Below are 23,906 nucleotides of genomic sequence, written 5' to 3' on the forward strand. Positions count from 1 at the left end.
GTTACTTTCAAATAAAGTCTCTTTAAAAATTTGAATGAAGCCGGGGGGTGGTGGCGGCGGCGGCGGCGGCGGCGGCGGCGGCGGCGGCGGCGGCGGCGCACACCTTTAATCCCAGCACTCGGGAGGCAGAGGCAGGCGGATCTCTGTGAGTTCGAGGCCAGCCTGGACTACCAAGTGAGTTCCAGGAAAAGGCACAAAGCTACACAGAGAAACCCTGTCTCGAAAAACCAAAAAAAAAAAAAAAAAAAAAAAAAAAAAAAAAAAAAAAAAAAATGAATGAAACAATCTTCTGCAATATTCTTGCAAATATATTCTCCTAAATCTTAGGGATCTTTGAGAAGAGGTCGCTGTGTAATGATTGCTCTTGCTTTCACAGACTAGCAAGCATGCTTGGTCTCTTTCCTTAAATTTCTTATGACCAGTTTATTTTAAAATGTCAATTTAGAGTCTTTATGGACCAGTAAAGAAGACTTATTATGAAACTTTCCTATTTTTAGCTAAACTCTTTCCTCAGTACCTCTAGGAAGGCTCCATTAAGTGACACTAAGTACTCTTGGCCATCAGTGACTCCTGTGCCGAATCTCATGCTAGGTCACATCTCTAAGTATACTTGTGTGTGTTAGATAACCAATATCAGGCTGAAATTCCAGCAATAAGAAATTAGCCCTGCCTTATCATCACCTGATGCCCGTTCTTGACAGATAAGTCTGTTTTGTTTTGTTTTTCTGAAACCCTTTGGTTGGTTCAGGGTAATGCATCCTGGAGAAGCCCAATAATTTCCCAGGAAGACAGCTCCTGAGTTGTATGTTCTGAGTTCAGTAAATTGTGAAGAGTCCAGCTCTTATTCAAGAGCCATTTCCTCAAAATTGAGAACACAGTGATGAGCAAAGATCAGATTATGAAAAAGAACCAAGACTTTGACATTTCCCAGAGGCAGCAAATTGTTTCATAAACAGAGACTATGACCCCCTCCCCCATAGTTTTTTTTTGTTCTGGGTGGACAGGGTCAGCTTTAACCCACACAGACTGCATTTGCACAGCCAGACAGATAGGTGGCAGGCCAGATTTCAGGGTGGTCCCACTCGCAGGGCAGAGCTCTTAGAGTCTTCGCATGTCCTTCCAGGGTGAGCTTTTCGATCTCATCTGGGCAGGTGTGGGTCGACAGTCTTGGCAGAGAGCAGACGAGGCTCATTCCATCCATCCCATGCTTGTTTCTCTCTCTAAAATGAGTTCACAAGAAACAGACAGTAATCTGACTTTCACTCTGCCTTTCAAGCTTAAATCCACTCTGATAAGATTTTTGCTCTTCTCTGCTCCCCAAGAACCTCTGTGTGGGCCAGTTTGGCACACTGATGTAATATCTAGAGTTACAATGCATGTCAGGTATTAGGTCTTAGGGTTTGTCTTACTCACTTTTTGACTTGTGTTTGCCTATTTAAGCAAAACATTTTCTTTTTTCAAAATCATTCAGGTCATCTCCAGATAGTGTCAAATCTCTTCTTTAAACTCCCCAGGAATGCTCTGCTTATATCTTTGCCTTTTATAAAATGTCACACGGTGGTCAATGTTCTATTTATATCAAAAGTTCGCTTATTCATAGAATTGAACATTTTAGTTTATCGTGTTTGTAGTTGGATATCTTTAAGATTGTCCTGTATTCAGCCTTTCTTTGTTTTCTTTTCTTTTCTTTTGTTTTTCTGAGACAGGGTTTCTCTGTGAAGTTTTGGTGCCTTTCCTAGATCTCGCTCTGTAGACCAGGCTGGCCTCAAACTCACAGAGATCCGCTTGGCTCTGCCCTCCCGAGTGCTGGAATCAAAGGCATGTGCCACCACCACCTGGCTTATTCAGCCTTTCTTTATGCCTATTAAATAACATTCTCACTAAAACGTTACTGGATAATGTGCATGAACAGTCTAGATAGCTTAAATTCCTGCTGAACCATATACTGAGTTCCATATACTTTCTATGCCTTGATTCTCTTACGTCTAAACTGTGACTAAAATGATACCCGACTCACAAGGTGTTTGTAAAAATGGAAACAAATCAGGTAAAGTGTTCAGAACATGACCCACCATACAGCAAGACTGCAAGCAGTGAGCCCAGAACTGTGCATGTGATCTCAGCTTTGTTTTTCCAACAGCCTAGGCCGTGACGATGGCTGTTCCCTCTTAACCTTTGTTAATATTTATAACACATGACCAGAAAAGGTTGTCTTTTGTTTTGTTTTAGGTGGTTTTTGTTTGTTTGTTGGAAGCAGAGTCTTGCTATGTAGCTTTAGCTAGCCTGGTTCTTTCCGTGGAGCCCTGGACGGCCTTGAACTTGGCAGTCCTCTGGTCTCTGTCTCTTGAGAGCTGGGATTACAGGCAGGCAAAGCCACATAGCTTGAGAGCAGGAATCATTATGATGGCCATCGTTGTCACCCGGAGCATGACCTTATTTTACTCAAAGTGAAACATCTTAGTTTTAACCCAATTCAAAAAAAGGTCGACACTCCGGGGTCTCTGTTGTGTTCCCACTGAAATGGATGGTGTGGGGGGGTCTCCGGCTGACAGAAAGAAAAGTACACCAAGCTATTTCTCTATTGCTCTGTTGTAGGGGTATGACCTTCCCACTTAGATGAAAGTGTCACCTTGAGTAGCTGAGCCTATAACTGTCACCAACAGTTACGACTTGACTTGGGTTTGAGGGACTTTAGATTTCTCTACACAGAGCTGCCTTCAGGGGTCGGTCTTCCTGACTCTGAATTTTTCTCAGGTAATTGCATAAGGAGATGGTCTTGACTGCATGTGCATGTGGTGGGTAACAACAAATCGAGTGCCACCATGTTTATTGTTCTGGAATCTTCTTTTTATGGCTCCATCTGGCGTCAGGACTCTCTTTCCTCTATTTTTAAAAAGTCAACCAAAGTGAGCCCCAGCAGGCGCTTGGAAGAAGGTCTTGAAGAGGTTTTTAATCCCACAACATCTGACTACAAACAGAAGTCAATAAAACAGACCCCAGGGAAAGGCACATTGGGGAACTTAAAGAGAAAAATATCAACAATGAAATCACCTGTGAAATAATCTCCCTTCGATGATTGCTAAAGTATTTCAATTCCTTCAAGTTGAGTCCGGCTTTACCCAATGGCTGTCCCTGTCTGGGCCATTCTGACCTCCCTTTGATTGTCTTGGAAGCGAGAGATTAAAGAAGCAAGTTGTTGTACTGGGTGAAACATCTTCTACTTGTTGCTATGTAAAAATGCCTGCGTCTTCATCCTCTTTCAGTGTGGAACGGCACCATGAGCTAAAACATGAATAATTCAAACAAAAACACAAGCTAACCGAGGGTTTAAAAAAAATCCCTGTGGATTTAGGGAACTTCCATCAGGCTGAATGGAGAGTCACTGAAATCGTCAGAATCCGTCCCTTAGGGTGCAGTCTTCAGCAACATGTGGCCACAGCAGACGAGTCCGGATGACGTGGGTTAAGTCACTTTAAAGAGTGGGGCTGTGCGTAGTGCTAAGGGTAGGCTTTCTTCTAGACCCTGGGAATCTTGAGCGTTTCAACCAATAGTGGACAGAGACATTTCTAAATGTGATATACCTGTACTTAAAAACAAATCTCTACAGTTTAAAAGTGAATCAGAGTGGGAGCTATGTGTGGTGGTGTGCGTCTGCAATCCAGAAGTACAGAGGTAGCAGCAGGGGTCATCCTTAGACACCCAGCGGGTGTAAAGTCATCCTGGGCTACATGAGATTCCATCTCAAAAACCAAAAAGAATAGACCAAGCACAGTGGATGCAATTTAGCGATGCTTTATATTACAGATATTGTAGAACATGGTATCCCAGGAATCCAAATCACTGGCTTTTAAAATCAACATCAAGTCATTAACAGCTTTCCTGCTGTTCTGTCTGTCACTGGATGAAACCCCTCCCTCTGATGTTATTCACGTGGGGTGATGGATCTAGCTGCAGAGGGATTAGTGCCACCTTGAGAAGAGCCAGCATTTAAGAAGGCGTTCACTTTCAAGCCACACGAACACAGGGTAGGCACCTAAAGGTGAGCATCCCCTTTAAAGTTGCTCCTCTAAGCATCCGGCTTGCCTCCCCCGAGGCCCGTGTTCTATGCTCACTCAAGACTTTGGTACAGCTCAGGGGTCGTAGGATGAAGGATGCTAGAGGATCAGGATGCAATGAGTTTTCCTCCCCAGAGGCCCTTGTAAATTTTCAGGTCAGCAGCTGTTATCTGGATGATTGAATTGCTAGGTAAATGAATGTTAGAGGAGGCAATATTGGGCAACATTACCCTTTTGTCTCTATCATTGTGCCCATAGAAAACCAAGTTACTACCCCCAAAATCAGTGTTCAGTTTTGTTCTTTTGAGACAGGGTCTCAATACATAGCATTGACTGTCCTAGAGCTTGCTCTGTAGACCAGGCTGGCCTTGAACTCACAGAGATCAAGCTGCCTCTGACTCTTGAGTACTGGGATTAAAAGAGTGCACCTCCATGTCTAGCTACATTTAAAAAAAAAAGATTTATTTATTATTTTATGTATCCGAGTATTTTGTCTGCATGTGTATCTGAGGACCACAGGCATGCAGTACTAGAAGAGAGTGTCAGATTCCCTGGAACTGGAGTTACAGACAGTTGTGAGCCACCATGTGGGTGCTGGGAACTGAACCCCCAGGGCAGCTTCACAGTTTTATCAATCAAAGCTCCAAATGAAGTATATAACATGAATTTATTCACATTAAAAAGACATTACCCCAAAAAATCAGATACATATTTCACATATATTCAGATATATACTTATTTATGCTTGTAGGACAGGACCTTGCTGTGTTGCCAAGGCTCAGGAGATACTCCATCCTCAACCTCAGAAGTGGCTACGGCTGCAGGCAAATCACTCTCAGTGATTGAGGACACTGGCCAGTTTCCGATTGTTATTTTTGAGTAAATTAAAAATCAAAAGATGTTTCAAGCATACAAATATATGCGCACACATTCTATAAGCTGTCAGCACACTGATGTCATCACATGGGGTGTGTGTGTGTTCTTTGGAAAACTTCACTATTTACTTGTAAGAGACAATGGATGAAAAATGTAAATAATATCTTAAAATTACGGAAATAACTGTGATAGTCTAGACTCTCTAGAAGAGTCTTGGGGACTTAGGACTCCCAGCCTATACTCTGAGAACTATTCCTATAAATCAAATGTTTGTTAATTTTTTGGTGACAGTAATAATATAGTCAATATTTCCCTAAATGGTAAGATGAACGTCTCCATGTAAACCATGCTTTATATTGAGGCTATTTCCAGTATGATGAGGTTCCAAGTGGATCAAGTATGTAGTGCCAGGGTCTACTGTCAACAAATGCTCATCGTCTTTTTAACAGAAAAAGACAGAGAAATTGCTATGTTCCCAGAAGTGACTTTATTATAGTAGGTTGGATAAAGTCAACATCATTGATGTTTACAGTATATAAAATAGTCACATTTTCTATTTTACACTCAGAATATTATCTCAAGAATAAGAAATACAGGCTAGCAGCAGCGCATCAGGTAAAAAAAAAAAAAAAGGTACTTGCTACCAAACCTGAGGACCTGAATTTACTACCTGGGGCCCAAGTGGTGTAAGGGTAGACCCGACTCCTGCCTTCTGACCTCCACATTCACGCTTTGGTACATGTGCACACACACAACACACACAATATGTGTTTAAACAGTATAAACAATGATTAAGTCTGAAGATGGGACCACTCTTGTAATCCCAGCACTCATGAGGGGGATATAGGAGGAATGCAAGACTAACTTGGTCTACATAGTGAGACTCCATCACAAAAATAAACAAACGACACCATTTTGTCCTCAAAGTCATATTACCAAAGGCTGGCTTTAGAAGATTCATTTTTTAGAAGTTTCCTCAATAGGGGACAGAATGAAAGCCATAAAAGACATATAGCCACAGCAACCAATGATAACAATTTTTTATGTGTTCTTCCTGCCTTCTCTGCACCCATGTAACATTCATGTGGTATAATTAATTATGTCCTCCATAATATACAAAATTAAATGAAATTATATCTAAGGCTCCACAGAATCCTTTTTTTTTTTTTCCCTTAGACAGGGTTTCTCTGTGTAGCTTTGCGCCTTTCCTGGAACTCTCTCTGTAGACCAGGCTGGCCTCGAACTCACAGAGATCCACCTGCCTCTGCCTCTCAAGTTCTGGGATTAAAGGCGCATGCCACCACTGCCCAGCCACAGAATACTTTTAATGATGATGTATTGTTTAAATATATAAAATATAAAATACAACAATGTAATAAGTTTTATTATGTAAAACTAGCATGACAGCTTATATGGAATTATCCCTAAAGGTTCACAGAATATTTTTTAATGATAATGTGTTGTTAAAATACATGACAATATAAAATACAATAATGTAATAGTTTTATTATGCAGAACTAGTATGATAGTTTTGTTAGAGGTAGTGAGCCTATGAAAAAGAGAGAACGAGGTTGAGTTATGCCACTTGAGTGGACATACAGAGAGCGTAATACCACCTAAGAGTTCAGACCCCCACCTCCCTAGTTACCAACCACTGAGCCCTTGGCATTGAAAGCGGAAACGGCTTCCACTGGAGAGACTCGCACCATTTATGGAGCCTCTGGTTCCCCATGTTTCTTTAGCAGTTGAAGGCCACGTAGGAGGCTGTCTCATGGCTGCCACCGGTGCCCGTCAATTAGAATGCCTGGGCACAAGCTGCTCGGGCATGCCATTGGCGGCATACCTGTGCTTTTTACAGTAGGTGCTCATAGGAAAAATCCACCATAAATAGATCAAGCATTTGAAAGCATTTCAGCGTCGCAGAGGAAGGGGAAGGCCTGTTATGAACTCGAAAAGATCAAAGACCAGCCGCGCTGCTCTGGGAAGCCAGAAGCTGGCATCATCGTTACTGCAGAATCCCCTCATTTTTGTGCTGTCCCCCCAGCTATTCCTTCCTCTTTCCCTCCTCCTCTTCCCCCTCCTTACCCCTTCTTCCTCCTTCTCTTTCTTTAGCAAAGTACGCATCCCTGCTTTCCCACACCATCTTATTGGCACGTTTTCCGGTAAGGAATAAGTACAAAGAGAAGAGGCAAAAAGCTGCCTTTGTCCAGCTGGTCCACAAAGATCAGACTTGGTCTTTTGGCTTTTAAGTAGGTAGAAACTTAGTGGCATCTGGCTTAGTCAGTATCTATTTGCTTGTTTAAGATTTAGAGTTTACCAAAAGACGTACACCTTGGCCACGACTACGCAGGGAACCAGGTATCAACATACCTGCCATGGCTGACTTAGGGGGACACTTGCCTAGAAACTGGGGGGGCAGGTTCCTTGATTCTAGTTCCTTTCCAGCCTAGATTTTAAAGGGGGCGGATTCCTTAGAAAGGGAAGGGGTGTGCTGTCCCCAGAGAGCCAAAACCCCGGCCATGTTTGCTCTCCTGCCCTTGTTAAGAAATGCAAGACCCGCGATGACAGTAAGATGAAATCTGAAAGATGGCTTTGGGCGGATGCCCGGGAGCCTCAGCCAGCAGGAGGGATAGCAATGGAAGACATAGTGTTCCCTGTGGGTAATGCAGCTGAAGAAAGCTGCTCACAGAGCACCAGGGGACAGTTCTTGATTTCTTGGCAGGGAGGAGAAGGGGCTTTTGTGCGGGTAGGAACTGCCTGCCAGTCGGCTATATTTACGGAGCACCTGCTGTGTGGAACTTGGAAAGGAAGAGAAGACGGGCCTTGTCCTCAAGAGGCTTGTGACCAAAGAGGGAAGAAAGGTCCCCAGCTACTGTAAATGTTTTAGCATTCACAACCATCTTTGAAAACGGGGGAGGAGCAGGTGACCTTTAGGGGTCTGAGCTGAGCCTTGGCGCTCAACGTGTGGGCTGTGGACCTGCAGCCCCGGGCAGTGCCTACCAAGCCTGTTAGAAATGCACGATTCTGAACTTGGAGCTGACCTCCAGTCAGAATCCATGGTGTGACGGGATCCTGGGCACATGGCAGTTTCTGAAGCTCTAGAGTCCGTGGAGGCAGTGCGTCCTGAGTGTTGTTAGAACGGAGAGATGAGGGGAAACAAAGCCATACTCACAGACAAATCACTTGCCCGTGAGTTCCTTACATGTGTGGACCTCTCCTCTCTCGGCCACTTTTGTTAGCCTTTTGCTTTTGCCACATTCATAGTGGGGGCTCGGCAAGTGATGGCTGATGGGTGCCCCTGTCAGTGGGGTGTGAGGGACATTGCTGTTAGTGAATGACTGTCACAGGAACAGTCAATGAATTTGGGGTGCGTGCAAATGATTTTAGTGGCAAGACAGCATGGGAGGGTCTGTCTGAGACAAAGACATGAGAGAGAGAGAGAGAGAGAGAGAGAGAGAGAGAGAGAGAGAGAGAGAGGGAGAGAGAGAGAGAGGGAGAGAGAGGAGAACAGCATTATAGGTAATGTTAAAGGACACCCCGTGGGGGTGCTGAAACTTTGGAAATGATTGGTTTTCTGAGTCAAGTCTGCTTGGCTATCACCATTCCTGGTCACCTCTTACCTCCAAGTTACATGAATTCTTTGTGCGAATGCCCTGGAAATGACGGGGAGATTTCCCCCCTTACCCTTTCTGTTTCAGTACAGTTGATGACTGGCTGATGATTGACCTACTTACCTAACTCGTGAACTGCAATGCTAACCATGAATTGTACTTAATTTAGTAGTAGTTCCCACTTTACAGTTAGGATGGAGGGGGCCAGCACATCTGTCCCATCCCTGGCTGCCTCCTCAGTCCCCAGCCCAATTCCAAACACGTTCTAACAGTGGGAAGTCCACAGTCCTGGAAATTAGGCAAATCCTTAACAGGCGGCATATGCAGACATTTGTTTCTTGTTCAGGTGTGGCCAGGTAAAAATAATTAAGAAAAACCAGGAAGTGGTGACGTATAACGCATTCCTTCCTGCCAACTTCTCTGAGGGGGAGGCTCTGTTGTTAGTTCCTCACAGGGAAACTGAGGCACGTTACTGCAGGTGGGACAGAGTAAGAGATTACGTGACCTTGACAGTGACCAATATGAGGGGACCGTGAGGTAATGATATTGGAAAGTCTGTCCATTCATTTCTTCAGCCTCCTGCAGAGCAACTGAGAACGGAAGTGCCAGCCGGCCCTGCTACAGAGCCTGGGCTCTCCCGTTAGCCTGATGGGAAAGAAGGTATGGAGGCCAACTTCCTTCTGTGTCCTAGAGGGAAGAAGGTACAGAGCCTAGCTTCTCTTCATGAACTGTGGGGCCTGTCGGGGTTTCAGTTCCCATGCCGGAAGGGGGTAATGGTGGACAGTAACTTGCTAGAGTTAAAAATGTCGATACAAGTTAGATCTAAACGTAACAGTGTTAGTAAGTTGTTGCTGTTTGTGTGTCAGCTACAAAGCAACTTTTTGTTCTTTAGACCTTTTTGTGTTCTTTAGAGGGCACACAACAAAGAACTTTTTGTGTTCTTTAGAGGGCACATTTCCTTCCCAAGCAGGCACACAACTTTCATTTCCACTTTACACAAATGGCTTAGCATTAATGGCCTAAAGTGTTTCCACAATTTGGACAGTCTGTCACAGCTGGCTGTTGGAACAGTGGCCTCCAGATTTGAGGCAGTTGAATTAAGGCTCTAAAATTTTCATTTTGTGTTTTATATTTCGGCCTGCTGCAAAGTGCATGGGTCCTTCAGACAGAACGGAGACAGACAATTTCTATTCAGGGCACGTCTCCAGCTTCAGCATCCAAGATGATTCTAATGAGTTGGGTTAGAATTCACCCAAGGCCCCACTTGGATTTGAAAGCACTCTAGCTGTCCCTGGGAAATGTGCCTTGTGCCGTGTGTGTGGTAATACATCCTTGGAGTCCCAGCACTTCGGAGGCTGAGGCAGAAGGATTGCAATGTGTTCTAGACTGGCCTGGGCCACACAGAAAGTTTAAAGTTAGCCAGAGCTCCGTAGAAAGATCTTGCCTCAGCAGCAAGGCTGAGGGCACACTAGCAGCCCGATTCAGCTTGAGCGCTTACGCACGGCCATCCATGAAACCTTTCTCCATTCTTTTGTGACTTAGTTTCCTGTGTGTTTATTGTGTTCTCAGCAATACATGGAGAAGCCAGGGAGCTCAAAAGCATCCCTATCAATATTTAATTGGGGAAGAAGGGAGATACAAGTATACCAACCGAGACTGTTAGAAAATAGCTAAACCATAGTTGATAGGTAGTATATTGTGATGTGGTCACAGAACTTCAAGGGAAGAAGGGAGAACAGAATGTCACAGCACAGAGGGCCTTGAGAGAAGCCACAAAGATGGACAAAGCCTATGCAAGTGAAACAGTGGAGGAGGATAGACTGAGTCAGAGCCCACCTAGCTCTATCCCCATAGTCACAGAGGAAAGGCAGAAGGCCCACCGGGAAAAAGAACAAGACAGTGACCTTCAGCGGAAGGAAGGTCACAGGGTGGACGGAGAATACAGCTCGGGAATAGAATGGCTGCCGTGGCACAGTAAGAGGAAGAAGAGCAAGAAAATGCAAGCATGGCTTTGGATACCACACTGGAGAGAGGAGCCCCACGCCAGTGGCTAGGAGGTCTTCTCAGACAGAATAATGGGATGGAACGCCGCCGGAGTACAGTGGACAGCTGCCGCAACTCTGCAGGCGGGAAGGATCAGGAGACACACAGCGCTCTCTGTAGAAAGGGCCGGGAAGAGGTCCTTGGCCATAGTGCAGCCATGGCTCACACCAAAAGACAGTGTGTCAGAAAGACTGGCGTCTCACTCTGGTTCTCTGCTATTCATCCGTGTGTCTCGACGGCTCACCCAGAGCCAAGCTGTCCACACGAGATTTCCATTTCTCCACTCTGATCTCTGAAAATAAAGAGGCCGAGGCTTTCATCTTCTACTGGACAGCGGCATTAATGATACTTTCCGTGACAAGGTGAAAGGCATGAAAACATCCTTGTCAATGGCATCCAAAGGGACCTACGCCTTTCCACTGTTCCTGTGAATGACCTCACAGCCTGCCACATTATCTTCTGCTAGCACATAAGGCTATACACCTCTTCTCCTTTGATATCTATCTATCTATCTATCTATCTATCTATCTATCTATCTATCTATCTATCTATCCACTTCTCTATCTATCTATCTATCTATCTATCTATCTATCTATCTATCTATCCATTTCTCTCTCTTTCTATCTATCCACTTCTCCATCTATCTATCTATCTATCTATCTATCTATCTATCTATCTATCTATCATCTTCTCCCTCATTAATAAATAGTAAAATACTTACTGATCTCCAGAATATTTGAAAAATTAAATTAACAAATTGAAGTTTATAGCAGGTACAAAATATGATGTTCTAAAAAAGACATTGTTGCACCCCACACCCCCGCATTGCTCATTTTCTGTTTTCTGTCATGGCATAATCCATTGGTTATTTTCTCAGCCCAGTCTGCCTATGCTAAAGCCCTGTGTATTCCCACAGCCAAGCCGCTGGGAGGCGTCCTAGACAAGGACAAAGCACCGTGGATCCCATTATCTGCCTAAAATACAACTTTCCTTTTCTCTGGGTTTTATTTAATGATCAAGGAGGAAATGCTTTCAAAGGAGATTGTCTTCATCAGCAGCCTCTTGCTGTTCTGGAATTAGCACATCTGCTTCAGTCATGCAGAACCAATAGCACCCAGTTCTGGTGGCCAGGAATCCCTCTGGGACATCTTTATGCTCTTACATCCTGGGGTGCACCTGTGGCTGCTTGGAAATAGTGTGTTCTCTAACAGAAGGTGCTTTAGCAGACTTGCACAGCCACACTGCTCCGTACTACTGCATATGCAAAAGTCATGTGTAAAACCTCACACCCTGAGCTTCGGAACTCCTTGGTCAGTGTAGGCGGAAGTCCAGGCATGTACACCCAAAGAAACCATCATGAGAAGGAGTTGGTTCTGTTTCCAGTGCTTTGCCTTGTGATGAAATGGGGAGCTACAGAACCAGAGGACAGAAAGTGTCCTCATGAGGAAGGACCACACTGCAGTCACCTTGGGGCCTTTCCTTTTGTCGCAAGGGCATCTCTTAAAGGGACCTCATTTAAAGCTCCACAGGCTGTGCTTGCCACCTGCTGGGTCCCCTTTCATCCTCACAGCAGCCCTCTGATATCAAATCAATGCCATGGCCATTTTTTTCCAGAGCAGGGGCAACAAACTTAGCAATAGTAAGTAAATACCTGCGCTGCACTTGGCTCGGATGAGGTTTTGTCTGTTTTTACATTTTGAGACAGAATTTTGAATAGCCCTGGTTGTCCTGGAACTCAGTATGTAACCAAAGATGACACCGGACTCCCAATTCTCCTGTCTCTGCCCGGAAAGTGCTGGCATTGGAGGTGTGTACCACCCCTCCCAGCCTTGGATGAGTACCTAAGTGTCGAGCATAGCCTGGATCCCCACCTCACCTGTGCCCTCTCCAGCATCACATTATACCACCTCTATCAGGCTGTTTAGGTCCTCAGCTCACGCCACACACCTCGAGGCAGCGTGCCTTGGTCCTCGGTCAGCAAGTACAAAAAGATGGCCGACAGAGTGGAACAGCCCTTACCCTTGAGAAACGAGCCTAACGCTTTCATTGTCCTTTTCATTTCTAGAAAATGAAGTGGCAGCCCCGGCTCCTCCCCCCGAAGGTAAGTAAAACCATCCACCCTCTCACATGTTTGAGCGGCAGATTCTGAAGTCCATCCCAGCATGATCTGGCGTTCTCGGATGCTGTGAGCTTTAATCTATTCCCTACTGAGACACTGGATGATGACAGGTGTGAAAAGTTGATAACAAAAATAACACACAGTGTGTTAACCGAATTTAAAATAGCACTTCGTCTATTGATTGTGGGGTTATTTCCAAGTCCTTCGGTTATGGACAAGTTGTTGCTGGGTCCATATTTTGTACTGGTGAAGGCAAAGGGTTTATGAAGCTTTCCCTGGTTTAGTAAAATCCAGAGTTTACATCTTTCTTGTGGCCGTGGAAAATGGATCTCGTCTCACCCCGAAGCTGGTTGGTCTATGTCACCATCAGGCACCTTCAGAAACTCTTTAGGAGGTTTTCTGATTGGTTTGGGACTGCTGAGGCACAATATCAGACCCAATTTTTTGAATTGTTAATATTCTCTGGCCTTCCAGGTTGGGGAGGGGGGAACAAACCTAAAACTATCCAGCAAAATTCTTGGTAGGTGCCTATACAGCCAGAAACACAGGAAGTCTGATTTACATGTAAGAACAGAGCTGGAAGGATTATAAGCAAGCCCCAATGTGGACCTCAAGAATCATTTGTATATCTGCTCCTGCCAAGACAAAGAAACCAAAATCATGCACATTGTCCCCAAAGCTCCCAACCCAGGCCAAAAAAAAAGTAAACAAATAAACAAAATCTCTTTCCTGTCACCCTTCCTCCTGAAGGAGGCGACTGGTGAATCACTCACTGGACACGTACCACATGCACAACTCTAGATGTCACCCTAACCCTGGAGAAGGACACTAGGCTCTCTTCCAAACTCTGGAAAGCTAAAACTCGCACTGTACAGACACAGCATGGAGTTCTAAATAGAAAACAGTTTCCTGTATTGTTGGTTTGTAGTCAAATTGTAAATACGACACAGCCTGCAGAACAATGAAACAAAACTCAGCTTCTCTACACTGACATGCTCACAATGTTGCGATAAGGCCCCGGGGCACTACGCAATTATGTGCCGGTTGCCTGAGTTGGCAATATGGTGCCAAGGTGCGGAGCCATGGGGTGGGAGGCCATTGCTCACTGGTTCTTCCCAAGCTCAAGTAAAATGGAATACGATTTCAATTTCTGGCTCTCTTCCCTTCTGTTTTTGCTAGAAATTTATGAGAGAATCCTGCACCTTTTCGGTCATGGAGATAGTTTGTGGTTGTTGTTGTTGTTGTTGTTTTGTTTTTCAGAGGGCAGTTTGGGGATTCAGGCTGCTCACAGAGCCTCTTTGTCTAGCTAGGAATCACTGAAAACCTGAAATAGTAAGGAATACCGCTGAATTTCCAAATTAAAAAACAAACAGGCTTGATGCCCTATGAGGTCAAGTGGGTAAGCCCGGATCTAGTGTTTTGCAGATGTCTATCTTGAAGCCATTGGAGATGTGTGACATTCTTCTTAGGATCATCCTCTTCCTTGCTGTGTTTTCTTCTTGTTCGTAAAGCTTATCTGGCCATCACTGAGCACACTGAGAACCCAGATGAGCCTTTCCCTTCTGCCTGCAGGTCAGATGCTATGCTAGGCTGCTATAAACAATGTTTTCTTTATTCTGCCATATTTCATATTTCTTATACAATATTGAGTTACTATGGCTAAAATGCCTCCTCTCAAACTTTGCTAAAATAGTCCTTAGTAAGCCAAGCTCTGGCTTGCTAGTTATAGAAAGAAACAGACAGACAGATAGAAAGAAAAACAGAAGATAGAGGTCAGAACTCAAGTTGAAACAGTATTTAATTCTTTTTCTTGTTTGTCTGAAACAGGGTCTCATGTATCTCAGGCTGGTCTTGAACTCGTGATCAATTTGCTTCCATAGGATTACAGTGTGTGCCACCACACCCAGTTATGGATGAAATGGTTATGTTATGTTTTAAGATGCGTTTGTGTGCGGGTATCTATGTGAATGTACATGCACATGGATCTAGGTGCAGGTGCAGCAGAGGCCAGAAGAGGGAGGGAGTTACAGGCAATGTCAGCCACCTGACGTGAGTGTTGGGATCCAAGCTTAGGTCTTCCTGTTTGAACAGCAAGTTCTCTTAACTGCTGAGCCGTCCCTTCTTCCCCAGCCCCAACAGTTATTACCTTGTACAAACTATCTTCTCATTTCTAATAGATTCCGAACAGAAAGAAACAGAAGGTAGATGACATCGACTGATAAAAACCTGATCCCACTGTCCTCGTAACACTTTAATTGCTACCCAAGCCAATGCAGGAGATCCATGTGCTCACATGAGCATTTTCAAACTACACACACCTCACAATCTTTTTATACCTCCTTATAACAGTCAGAAGCTAAGCCATTGGGACCCTTTACATGGGTCAAAGTTCCTTAAAACGTCCCTGGCTGAACTCTAAAGTGACCCTCATAGTATACTTAGTTCTACTATAGTATATAATACCACATGGTGGAGTTAAGTATATATATATGCATATATATTGTTTTTTGTTTTTGGTGGAAGAGTTTGTTTTATTGAGACAGGGTCTCTCTGTGTAGTCCTGGCTGTCTTGAAGCTTGGTTGGTATATAGAACAGGCTGTCCTTGAACTCCCAGACACCCTCTGCCTCTGCCTCCTGAGTGCTGGGATTAAAAGAGTATGCCACCATACCCAGCCCTGGGTTAAATGTATTTTAACAAAATGTGCATTGCATGTTTTTATATATATACTTTTAAAACGATCACATTTATTAACTGCTTTGATTAAAGGTTAAAGTGACTCTAAACTGTAATCCCCAAATTCCCGATTAATATGCAGCATCGTGAGTATGTAGCATCATTAACATCATCATTTACTTCCCTCCCTCTCCCACTACTCACTGCTCATCACCCCATAAAGTGCTGTCAGACACTTTTAAAAACGTGCTTGTACTTTCCACACAGAACCAAATAAAGAGAAAGAGGCGGGAACCGCTCCAGCAAAAGGTGAGTGGGAGGGAGGGAGAGTGAGACAGACTTCAACCATGTCAGAACAGGAAGGGCCCCCCCCCATCCCCACCCCTCCCGTAGGTGGTCATGTGACCTGTGACATGTCTCTGCCTTAGCTTTCATCTGTGTGGTTTCTAGTTCCCCATTTGCACCCTTATCTGCAAGACCCAATCAGCCAAATTACAAGTGGTGCTTTGTGTGTGGCTCTCACACACCTTCCAATGAAGGAAAATCCTTACAAAAAAAACAAAAAAACAAAAAAACAAAAAATGTCACCAGCACTCAGTAAGAAGTGTTTGAGTCCCACTGAGCATGCTCAGGAAAGCTGTTTGATCCTGGTTGGCTTTGGTTGGGAAAAATCAGCTGATTTATCCGGATGTCTCAAAAATTTGCCAGTTTTTGAGCCATTATGCGAACTACTTCGTCAGGTCTCACGATTGTGAAGAGCAGGTCCTTCTGGTACAACATTGAGTCCTGTAGATACACTGATTTGTAGACACTGACATTACACATTAAGCAGACCTCATGCAGCGGCTTACAGAATTGGAAACCCACTGATGTAATAGTGACCTATGTTTGCCCTTTGTGGAGGTAGTACAGTTTTGGAAAAGAGATAATCAATGTCATGCATTTCTGTGTGTCTCCATGGCTGAAGTCATTGTCATCACTGGTCATCTCTTTTAGACTAAGGAGTAAGGGCCTTAGCCTAAAAGAGAAAAGTTTTCATGAAAGCTGATGGAAAGTTTTGCCTTACATGTTTGCATTATCATTTTTACACTGACCTTTATTTGAATAATGAATAATATAGTTTAAATTTCAGGGTAATTATTTTCTGATTACAAGAAGAAGATTCTTTTCTTTCCTGGACACAGCTCAAAGCATGCTAACTATTTGTTCTTTGTATGTCATATATCATTTCCTTATTCCTCTGCTACTGTCTCCTATACATTAGGAAAATCTTCCTCTCTTTCTTTCTTTCTCTCTTTCTTTCTCTCTTTCTTTCTTTCTTTCTTTCTTTCTTTCTTTCTTTCTTTCTTTCTTTCTTTCTTTCTTTCTTTCTTACTTTCCTTCAGTATACTGAATTTCCTTCAGCTAACTTGGACTTACTCTCTTGTAAATGAATGCACAGTGTTAGCACATTGCACTTTGTCCTGACCTTCAGGAGTGCCCACGGACAGTACCACAGATGCTAATCCTGGCTACGTGGCCGTAGTTCAAGGCTATTTTCTTACAGAATGCAGACAGTGCAAACTCCTAGAAATCTTTCCATGATACGGATTCAAGGAGGTTTGAACATCCTGGCTGAAGGGACTGTAACATTATTCTCAACAAGACCGGTGGAGTATACCTCTGCTTCCAAGTTTGGGAAGGTGCTTGAGCTGACCTGTGGGGCTGAACCAACAGGACAGGTGATGTAATCCTAGAAGGCAGCCTGTCAGGCTTTAAACAAAGCCTGGGCTCGACCCTCGGTCTGCAAAGGTCATCATGCTCTATTTATATGCTTCAGTAAGTTTACTATAAACTAAAAGCAACTAGTTCCCAATACTTCCTTATAGAAATCAAGTGTGATGAGATGATAAGGCCAGATGATGGAATCTTCTAAAATTAGCAGCTTTTTTTTTTTTTTTTTTTTTTGCCTTTTCCATTTGTACACATGACTACTTACAGTCACATGCCTGGGTTCATAAACTGCCTTCTTCTTCTTTTTTTTTTTAAAGAGTCACTCTTCAGCCAGGAGGTGGTGGTGGTGGTGGTGGTGGTGGTGGTGGTGGTGGTGGTGGTGCCCGCCTTTAATCCCAGCACCCAGGAGGCAAAGGCAGACAGATCTCTGTGAGTTCGAGGCCAGCCTGGTCTACAGCATGAGATCCAGGACAGGCACCAAAACTACACAGAGAAACCCTGTCTTGAAAAACAACAACAACAACAAAAAAGAGTCACTCTTCATACTTGGCAAGCAAGATGATTTAGTATAAAAAGTGATATCCCTAAATAAGGAAGCTGGGTAAATGGTTTTCTATCTACGTAGTCCTCTTCAACAACCATCCATTTTCACCCAGGACAGGTAGATCTCAAAGAAAATAGTTAAACAAAAGGGCACAATAAGAAAGGAGGCCCGTGTGGGCTAAATGGTTATTGATGACTGCCACGCCTTTCTCCAGGATTAACCAGAATATCTTCCTCTGCTCCCTCCCTCCTGCTCTGTCTTTTTAACTTTTTTTTTAAACTACCCAACTCTGGTTTCAGTCCTTTGACAGTTTACCCTGGCCATCTGGCTCGTTTCTACCGTCCTTCTTCCTCCTGATTTTTCTTGGACCTATTTCCTCGGTCATTTCTGGTCCTTCCCCACTTAGTCACGCATCAGTAGTTGACTCTTTTGCCTGTCGCTGGTCAGGCACAGTGTCTTAACACCTCGTTGGCCTCCTCATCTTGTTCCCTCCAGCGTCTGGCACAGAACCTCCCATGACAATCTCCCAATAAATGCTTGTGGACTGAGTCACCAGTTGGATTTTCATGCCGTCTTGCCTGTTGGCCGTGCCAACAATGGTGGTCTGGAGAGTTTTATTCCTATAGTCTTCTCATTTGCTGGGCAAGAGACAAACTCATAGTCCAGTGAGAGTAGTGTAGAACAACTCGCCCCAAGGCTCTAAACATGATCAGGCCTGGGAATCAGTTCTGAACGTATCCTGGCATCTTTTATTACTATGCACTCCAGTCCTCTGTCCAGTTAAATATATTCAATAAATAAGTTCTAAGGTTATTACTATTAACAACATTCTCCTGTGCTGGAGAGATGGCTCAATGGTTAAAAACCCTGACCAGAACCCAGGTTAGACCTCTAGCACTCAGGTTAGACTCAGGTTAGACTCCTAGCACTCAGGTTAGACTCAAGTTAGACTCCTAGCACTCAGGTTAGACTCAGGTTAGACTTCTAGCACTCAGGTTAGACTTCTAGCACTCAGGTTAGACTCAGGTTAGACTCCTAGCACTCAGGTTAGACTCCTGGCTCAGGTTAGACTCCTAGCACTCATAACTATGTGTAATTGCTCTTCTGGTCTCCACAGGCACTGCCCACACGTGGTTTAGGCATAACATCCATACAGATAAAATTAAAAACAAAGAAAAACGTTTTTAAAAGATAATATTTTTAACTGAATTTACTCTGAGATGACCTAGAAATTTTCTGGAAAAAAACTCCTTTTTGTAAGCAAAGAGAGTTATTTGGTTTAGGTATTGACCTGGTAATTAGGGTGTTAGTCTGCCAACTTCTTCAAACAGATTAGGAGCTTCTGAGTCATTCATGGTAACGCGCACACCTATGACCCTAGCACCTGAGGGGTTGAGGCAGAAAGATTGAGCCAGGGCTACAAAGTAAGACCCTATCTCAAAAGAAAATTCTTTTTTTAGTATCCTATTAATTCAGTGTGTGTGTGTGTGTGTGTTTACAAATATATGCCAGGCTTAGTTAAAAGAATTGCTGTGCTTTTTGTTTTTCTTCCAGAAAAGCAATTGCTTTTTGTAGTTGCTGCAAGGAAAATAAAGACTTACTTGCTTTTCTCAGGGATTAGCATCACCACATAAACTGTCCCCAGTGAAACCCATGTTGATCAAGTATCTCACATAACCTAAGATGGAGTTTCCTCCTCCTGATCCAAGTGTGCCTGGCAGATGAGGAAGTAAATCGGCTGACATTCTAACCTGTGCTTTAAAGGAATGATCCAATTCCTTTAAAGAATCATTAATTCATTTTCTTCATTTAGGTTCCTTTGTACCCACAGTAATGGTAGCCTGGTGGTTTTTACTCATGTGCTTAAATGTGTTTGAGCGGCTTACCTTTAGTCGTCAATCAATCACCCGATGACACACCTCTTATACACTTTTCTTTTGCTATGTATTCTAATGTTATTGCTTTACATTAATAAACTTTGTCAAAATTCACATCATTGTATTTTTCAGTTCTGAGACAGCCATTAGAAGATGTAACATTGATTTAATAGGTTTGGAGGACAGAAAGAAACTCACTATTAAATAGACGTATTTATAATAAAATGAATATTGGTTTTTGTAAACATCAAAATGGGAAGGCATATGTCATTTTAAAAAGTGTAAGTTAATAAAATGGCTCAAAAATGATGAATTAATATTAGCTGTGTTGCTGTTTTCCAATATTTTGTTGTTGCTGTCTTAATTTTAGTAATGTATAATAATATTTTCTACATATGATTGCCCTGCTTGAGGTATTCATTAATTTGCCTATATCAGGTGAGATACTATATCAGTATTTAACCGGTGTTTGTTATGAATCACGTATATTTCATATGCTTTTAGTCTTCATTCTAAAGCCTCAACATTTGTCTGAGGTTTACATTACTTTAATTATTATTTTTCACATTAACAGGGAATCTAAAATCAGCTATGGTAAATCCAAGCACAGTGGCACTCATCTTTAATCCCTGCACTTGGGAGGCAGAGGCAGGTGGATCCCTTTGAGTTCAAAGCCAGCCAGGTAGAAAGAATTGCATACCCAACAGAGCCTGGAAGGCAGCAAACACATGCTATGGGTTCTGTGGTGGTTCTGATCATGCAGCAGGGCTCACACACAAACCAGAGGACTCACACACCCCACTGAAACCGGAGGCAGCAAGCATGGCTGCCTTCTCTCGCTGCTCTGACTTCTTCCCTGGAAACTTCAGGTTTTTTGTTTTGTTTTGTTTTGTTTCCCCACCCCCCTTTTATTTTATTTTACAATACCATTCAGTTCTACATATCAGCCACGGGGTCCCCTATTCTCCCCCCTCCCACCCCCTCCCCTTACTCCCAGCCCACTCCCCATTCCCACCTCCTCCAGGGCAAAGCCTCCCCCGAGGACTGAGATCAACCTGGTAGACTCAGTTCAGGCAGGTCCAGTCCCCTCCTCCCAGACTGAGCCAAGTGTCCCTGTATAAGCTCCAGGTTTCAAACAGCCAACTCATGCAATGAGCACAGGACTTGGTCCCACTGCCTAGTTGCTTCCCAAACAGATCAAGCCAATCAACTGTCTCACCCATTCAGAGGGCCTGATCCAGCTGGGGGCCCCTCAGCCTTTGGTTCATAGTTCATGTGAAACTTCAGTTTTTTTTCAGCATTGATTTTCATGGTTCTATGACGGCCATTTTCCCATGACCTAGGGATAAGCAAGGTCTGCTGTTTTTTGGGGTTTTTTTTGTTGTTGTTGTTATTGTTGTTGTTGTTGCTTTTTACCTAAGTTGTTTTATTACCAGTAAAGACTTGGGTGTCAGATATTGGAATGAAAACCTGATAGATCAAAGAAGGGGCGGAGGAGTGACCAGCTGACCTTCTTTTTTTTTAACCAGAGCCCCAGCAGGAGCGTCTTTCCACCTGTCCCAGACCAAAAAAGACCGTGAATCTCTAAGTCCCTCCCTACTCTTACCTCTGCGTCTCTCTATCCATATTCCTGGCTCCTCCGTCCTCTCTATGGCTAATTCCTGTCCATTAGTCACTGGCTCCGCCCCCTGATCCAAGGTTAATTTTATTAACAACATCCGAGAGTTTCAAAGTGTGCTCAAATATCCCACAACAGTTAAACAAATTTAACAGCTTTGTTAAATTGCCCTTCTGTGCAGCTAGGGGACATAGCCCGCTGCCTACAGACTCTGTCTTTGAATATGTTGTATTCTAGTAAGCACAAATGGAAATGTTAGAATTTTCATCAGCAAAGTCACTTTGAAGTAGAGAAAGGGGCAGTGTGACTACCATACTTTACTGGTTTTTTTTTTTTTTTGTCTTTTTTATTTTTGAGATTCTATTTTTCATTAAAAAGGTGTTAAATGTCACAGAGCCTAAAAGGTTTCCTCCCTGGCAACAGAATCTGCCTTTAATGGTAGATAAGAAAAAATTAAACTTTTCTTCTTCACTCAATCCAATTGAATTCAACCAGACCAGGGTTGGAGAACTTAAGATTTTCAACATCCAAGGAACTCTAGTAATCCCAGCTCTCAGGAGGCAGAGGCAAGAGGACTTCAAGTTTGAGTCTCATGAGTTCCAGGCTACCTTTCTCCTTACATTTCAGAAGTACCTGTAGATGTACAATTTTGGGTGTGTTAATGAGTATCCCAGGAGAAGAGAATTCCAAAGGGAAATGAGTTTAAGAAGTGTACCACCTCAAGTCCATTCCTGGCGTGGCTGGACTCACCAATGGTGTTGACATGTGTGCCAGTAAAATATGTACAAACAACACAATAAAATATAAACATTTAGCTTAATCCTACCATTTTTTTTCCCAGAGCTGAGGACCAAACTCAGGGCCTTGCGCTTGCTAGGCAAGTGCTCTACCACTGAGCTAAATCCCCAACCCCTTGGTTATAGGTTTTTCTAAGATCTTTTATTTATTTATTTTATGGATGAGTGCTCTAATTGCGTGTATTCATTTACGCCAGAAGAGGGCATCAGATCCCCCTAGAGATGGCTGTGAGCCACCATGTGGTTGCTGGGAATTGAACTCAGGACCTCTGAAAGAGCAGCCTGTGCTCTTAACCGCTTCAGCCTCAATCCTACCATTTCCAACCTTCTTTGATCACTAAAAATTTCCGCTTAACAATCCGAATTTTCATAACCTGGTGAATCTCTTCTGGAGTTTTGAAATACTAACATTGGAGGGAGGGTCCCTTATGCTCTGTTATAATATTTTGTTTGAAGAAGCGGTAAGATACCTTCCTGGTTGAAAATAATGTCAAGTTACTAAAATAGTATTTGTTGTAAATATTCAAATGCATCATACAAAAGCCTACCTTCTCCATAATTTTAAAGCTACTTTTAGAAAACATTTTATGCACATGGATCTTCTGTATTATATGTATGAGGTCATGGGAGGTCCTATTTTCATAAGTGTAAAAATGTGTATTATTTATTCAAGCCTTAGCCTGCATGCTTTGGGAAGGAAGGGTCAGTGTTTCCAATGCTACCAACTGCCTCTTTAAGCGTGTAAAGCATGCATGTTGCTGCACAGGTGTCTCAGGAAGGGGCTGTTCAGTGCCTCTGAGCGTAAGATTGCACAATGTATTTTGGAATTCATAAATTTGCATGAGTAAATTTTCAATTATGTAGCACTGGAAATACCAGTTCAATCTTGGGGAAATGCCTGTTAAGTTCTGAAGATGATTATGGCTAAACTTAATAAGATGGATTAATTTATATTTATTAATTTGAGTTTTGGCTTCTTAAGTACAGAAGGGAAACTCTGGGGTTTGCTGGGTGGAAACAAGTTCTTAAACAGTCTCCAGCAGCTTGTGTGTCAGTGTCTAAATGAATATGATATGTGAGTAACACTTGACCTTGGTTTCAGCTAGGAATAAAAACTTGGAAACCCCCTCCATCATTTTCCCACTGACTTACAGTCACAGAAACTCCGGCATAGCTCCGTTTCTTAATCTATGTCTTCATTGGAATTATCCAGCGCTCATACCTTTTTTTTTTTTTTTTTGTATTCTCCTTCTGGGTTTTTGTCTGTGCTCTTAAAGTTTACCCGCAGGTGCATGGTCTCCTGCGGCTCCCTCGGTAGTTGCAAATGCTGCGTAGCCTCTCTCTTCTCTTCCAGATCCTCTTCCTCAGGTTACTTGGATGAAGTTCTTTCTTCCTTGACTTTTTCCTCCTGTTTCTTGTTTCAGAAGAAGATGAGGCCTCTCCGCCGAGTGCCCTGCCTCCAGGTTAGGACGACTCCCTGGCCCAACTGTTAACTCATTAGTTCATTGTCCCCCTGAAGAGTTGTCCCCCTGCTGTAGAATAATTGTCCCGCTGCAGAGCTGGGGAAGCAAGAGGGGAATTATTGGCACTAATGATGGTTTCCAAGAGAAACTTCGGAAAAGGAAGATTTCCTAGCCAGGTGTGGTGGTACACACCCATAATCCCAATACTGGGAAGGACTGAATGAAGCAGGAAGAATCTCAAGTCCAAGCTAGCTTGGGCTACAGAATAAGTTCAAGGTCAGCCTGAGTTACGTGGTGAGACATCTGAAAGAAAGAAAGAGAGAAAGAAAGAAAGAAAGAAAGAAAGAAAGAAAGAAAGAAAGAAAGAAAGAGGGAGAAAGGGAAAAAGAAGATAGATCTTGAACATGAATGAGTTTAGAGATGAAAATGTTTGTCTTCCATTTTCATCTACATATCCAGCTCCCCCCACCCTTATTTGTATGTTTAAATTGTATTTTTGTTCTTAAAGAAGACAG

At 43.2% G+C, this 23,906-nt stretch overlaps 1 protein-coding gene across 13 annotated transcripts in view; it reads left to right on the plus strand.

Annotated features, from left to right (window-relative positions):
- Mybpc1 (myosin binding protein C1) overlaps positions 1-23,906 on the plus strand; it is an 86,645-nt gene that overhangs the window by 5,869 nt on the left and 56,870 nt on the right. For 6 of the 13 annotated variants that reach the window (XM_037196837.1, XM_037196847.1, XM_028880302.2 and 3 more), the window contains exons 2-4: positions 12,651-12,686; positions 15,647-15,688; positions 23,353-23,391. In XM_037196837.1, coding sequence (XP_037052732.1) covers positions 12,651-12,686; positions 15,647-15,688; positions 23,353-23,391 — 117 coding nt within the window. The remainder of the gene's footprint in view (positions 1-12,650; positions 12,687-15,646; positions 15,689-23,352; positions 23,392-23,906) is intronic. The other 7 variants (XM_037196848.1, XM_037196840.1, XM_037196849.1 and 4 more) reach the window with 3 other exon arrangements.

This window comes from Peromyscus leucopus, chromosome 18 (genome assembly GCF_004664715.2).
Source record: "Peromyscus leucopus breed LL Stock chromosome 18, UCI_PerLeu_2.1, whole genome shotgun sequence".
Classification (NCBI taxonomy): Eukaryota; Metazoa; Chordata; class Mammalia; order Rodentia; family Cricetidae; genus Peromyscus; species Peromyscus leucopus.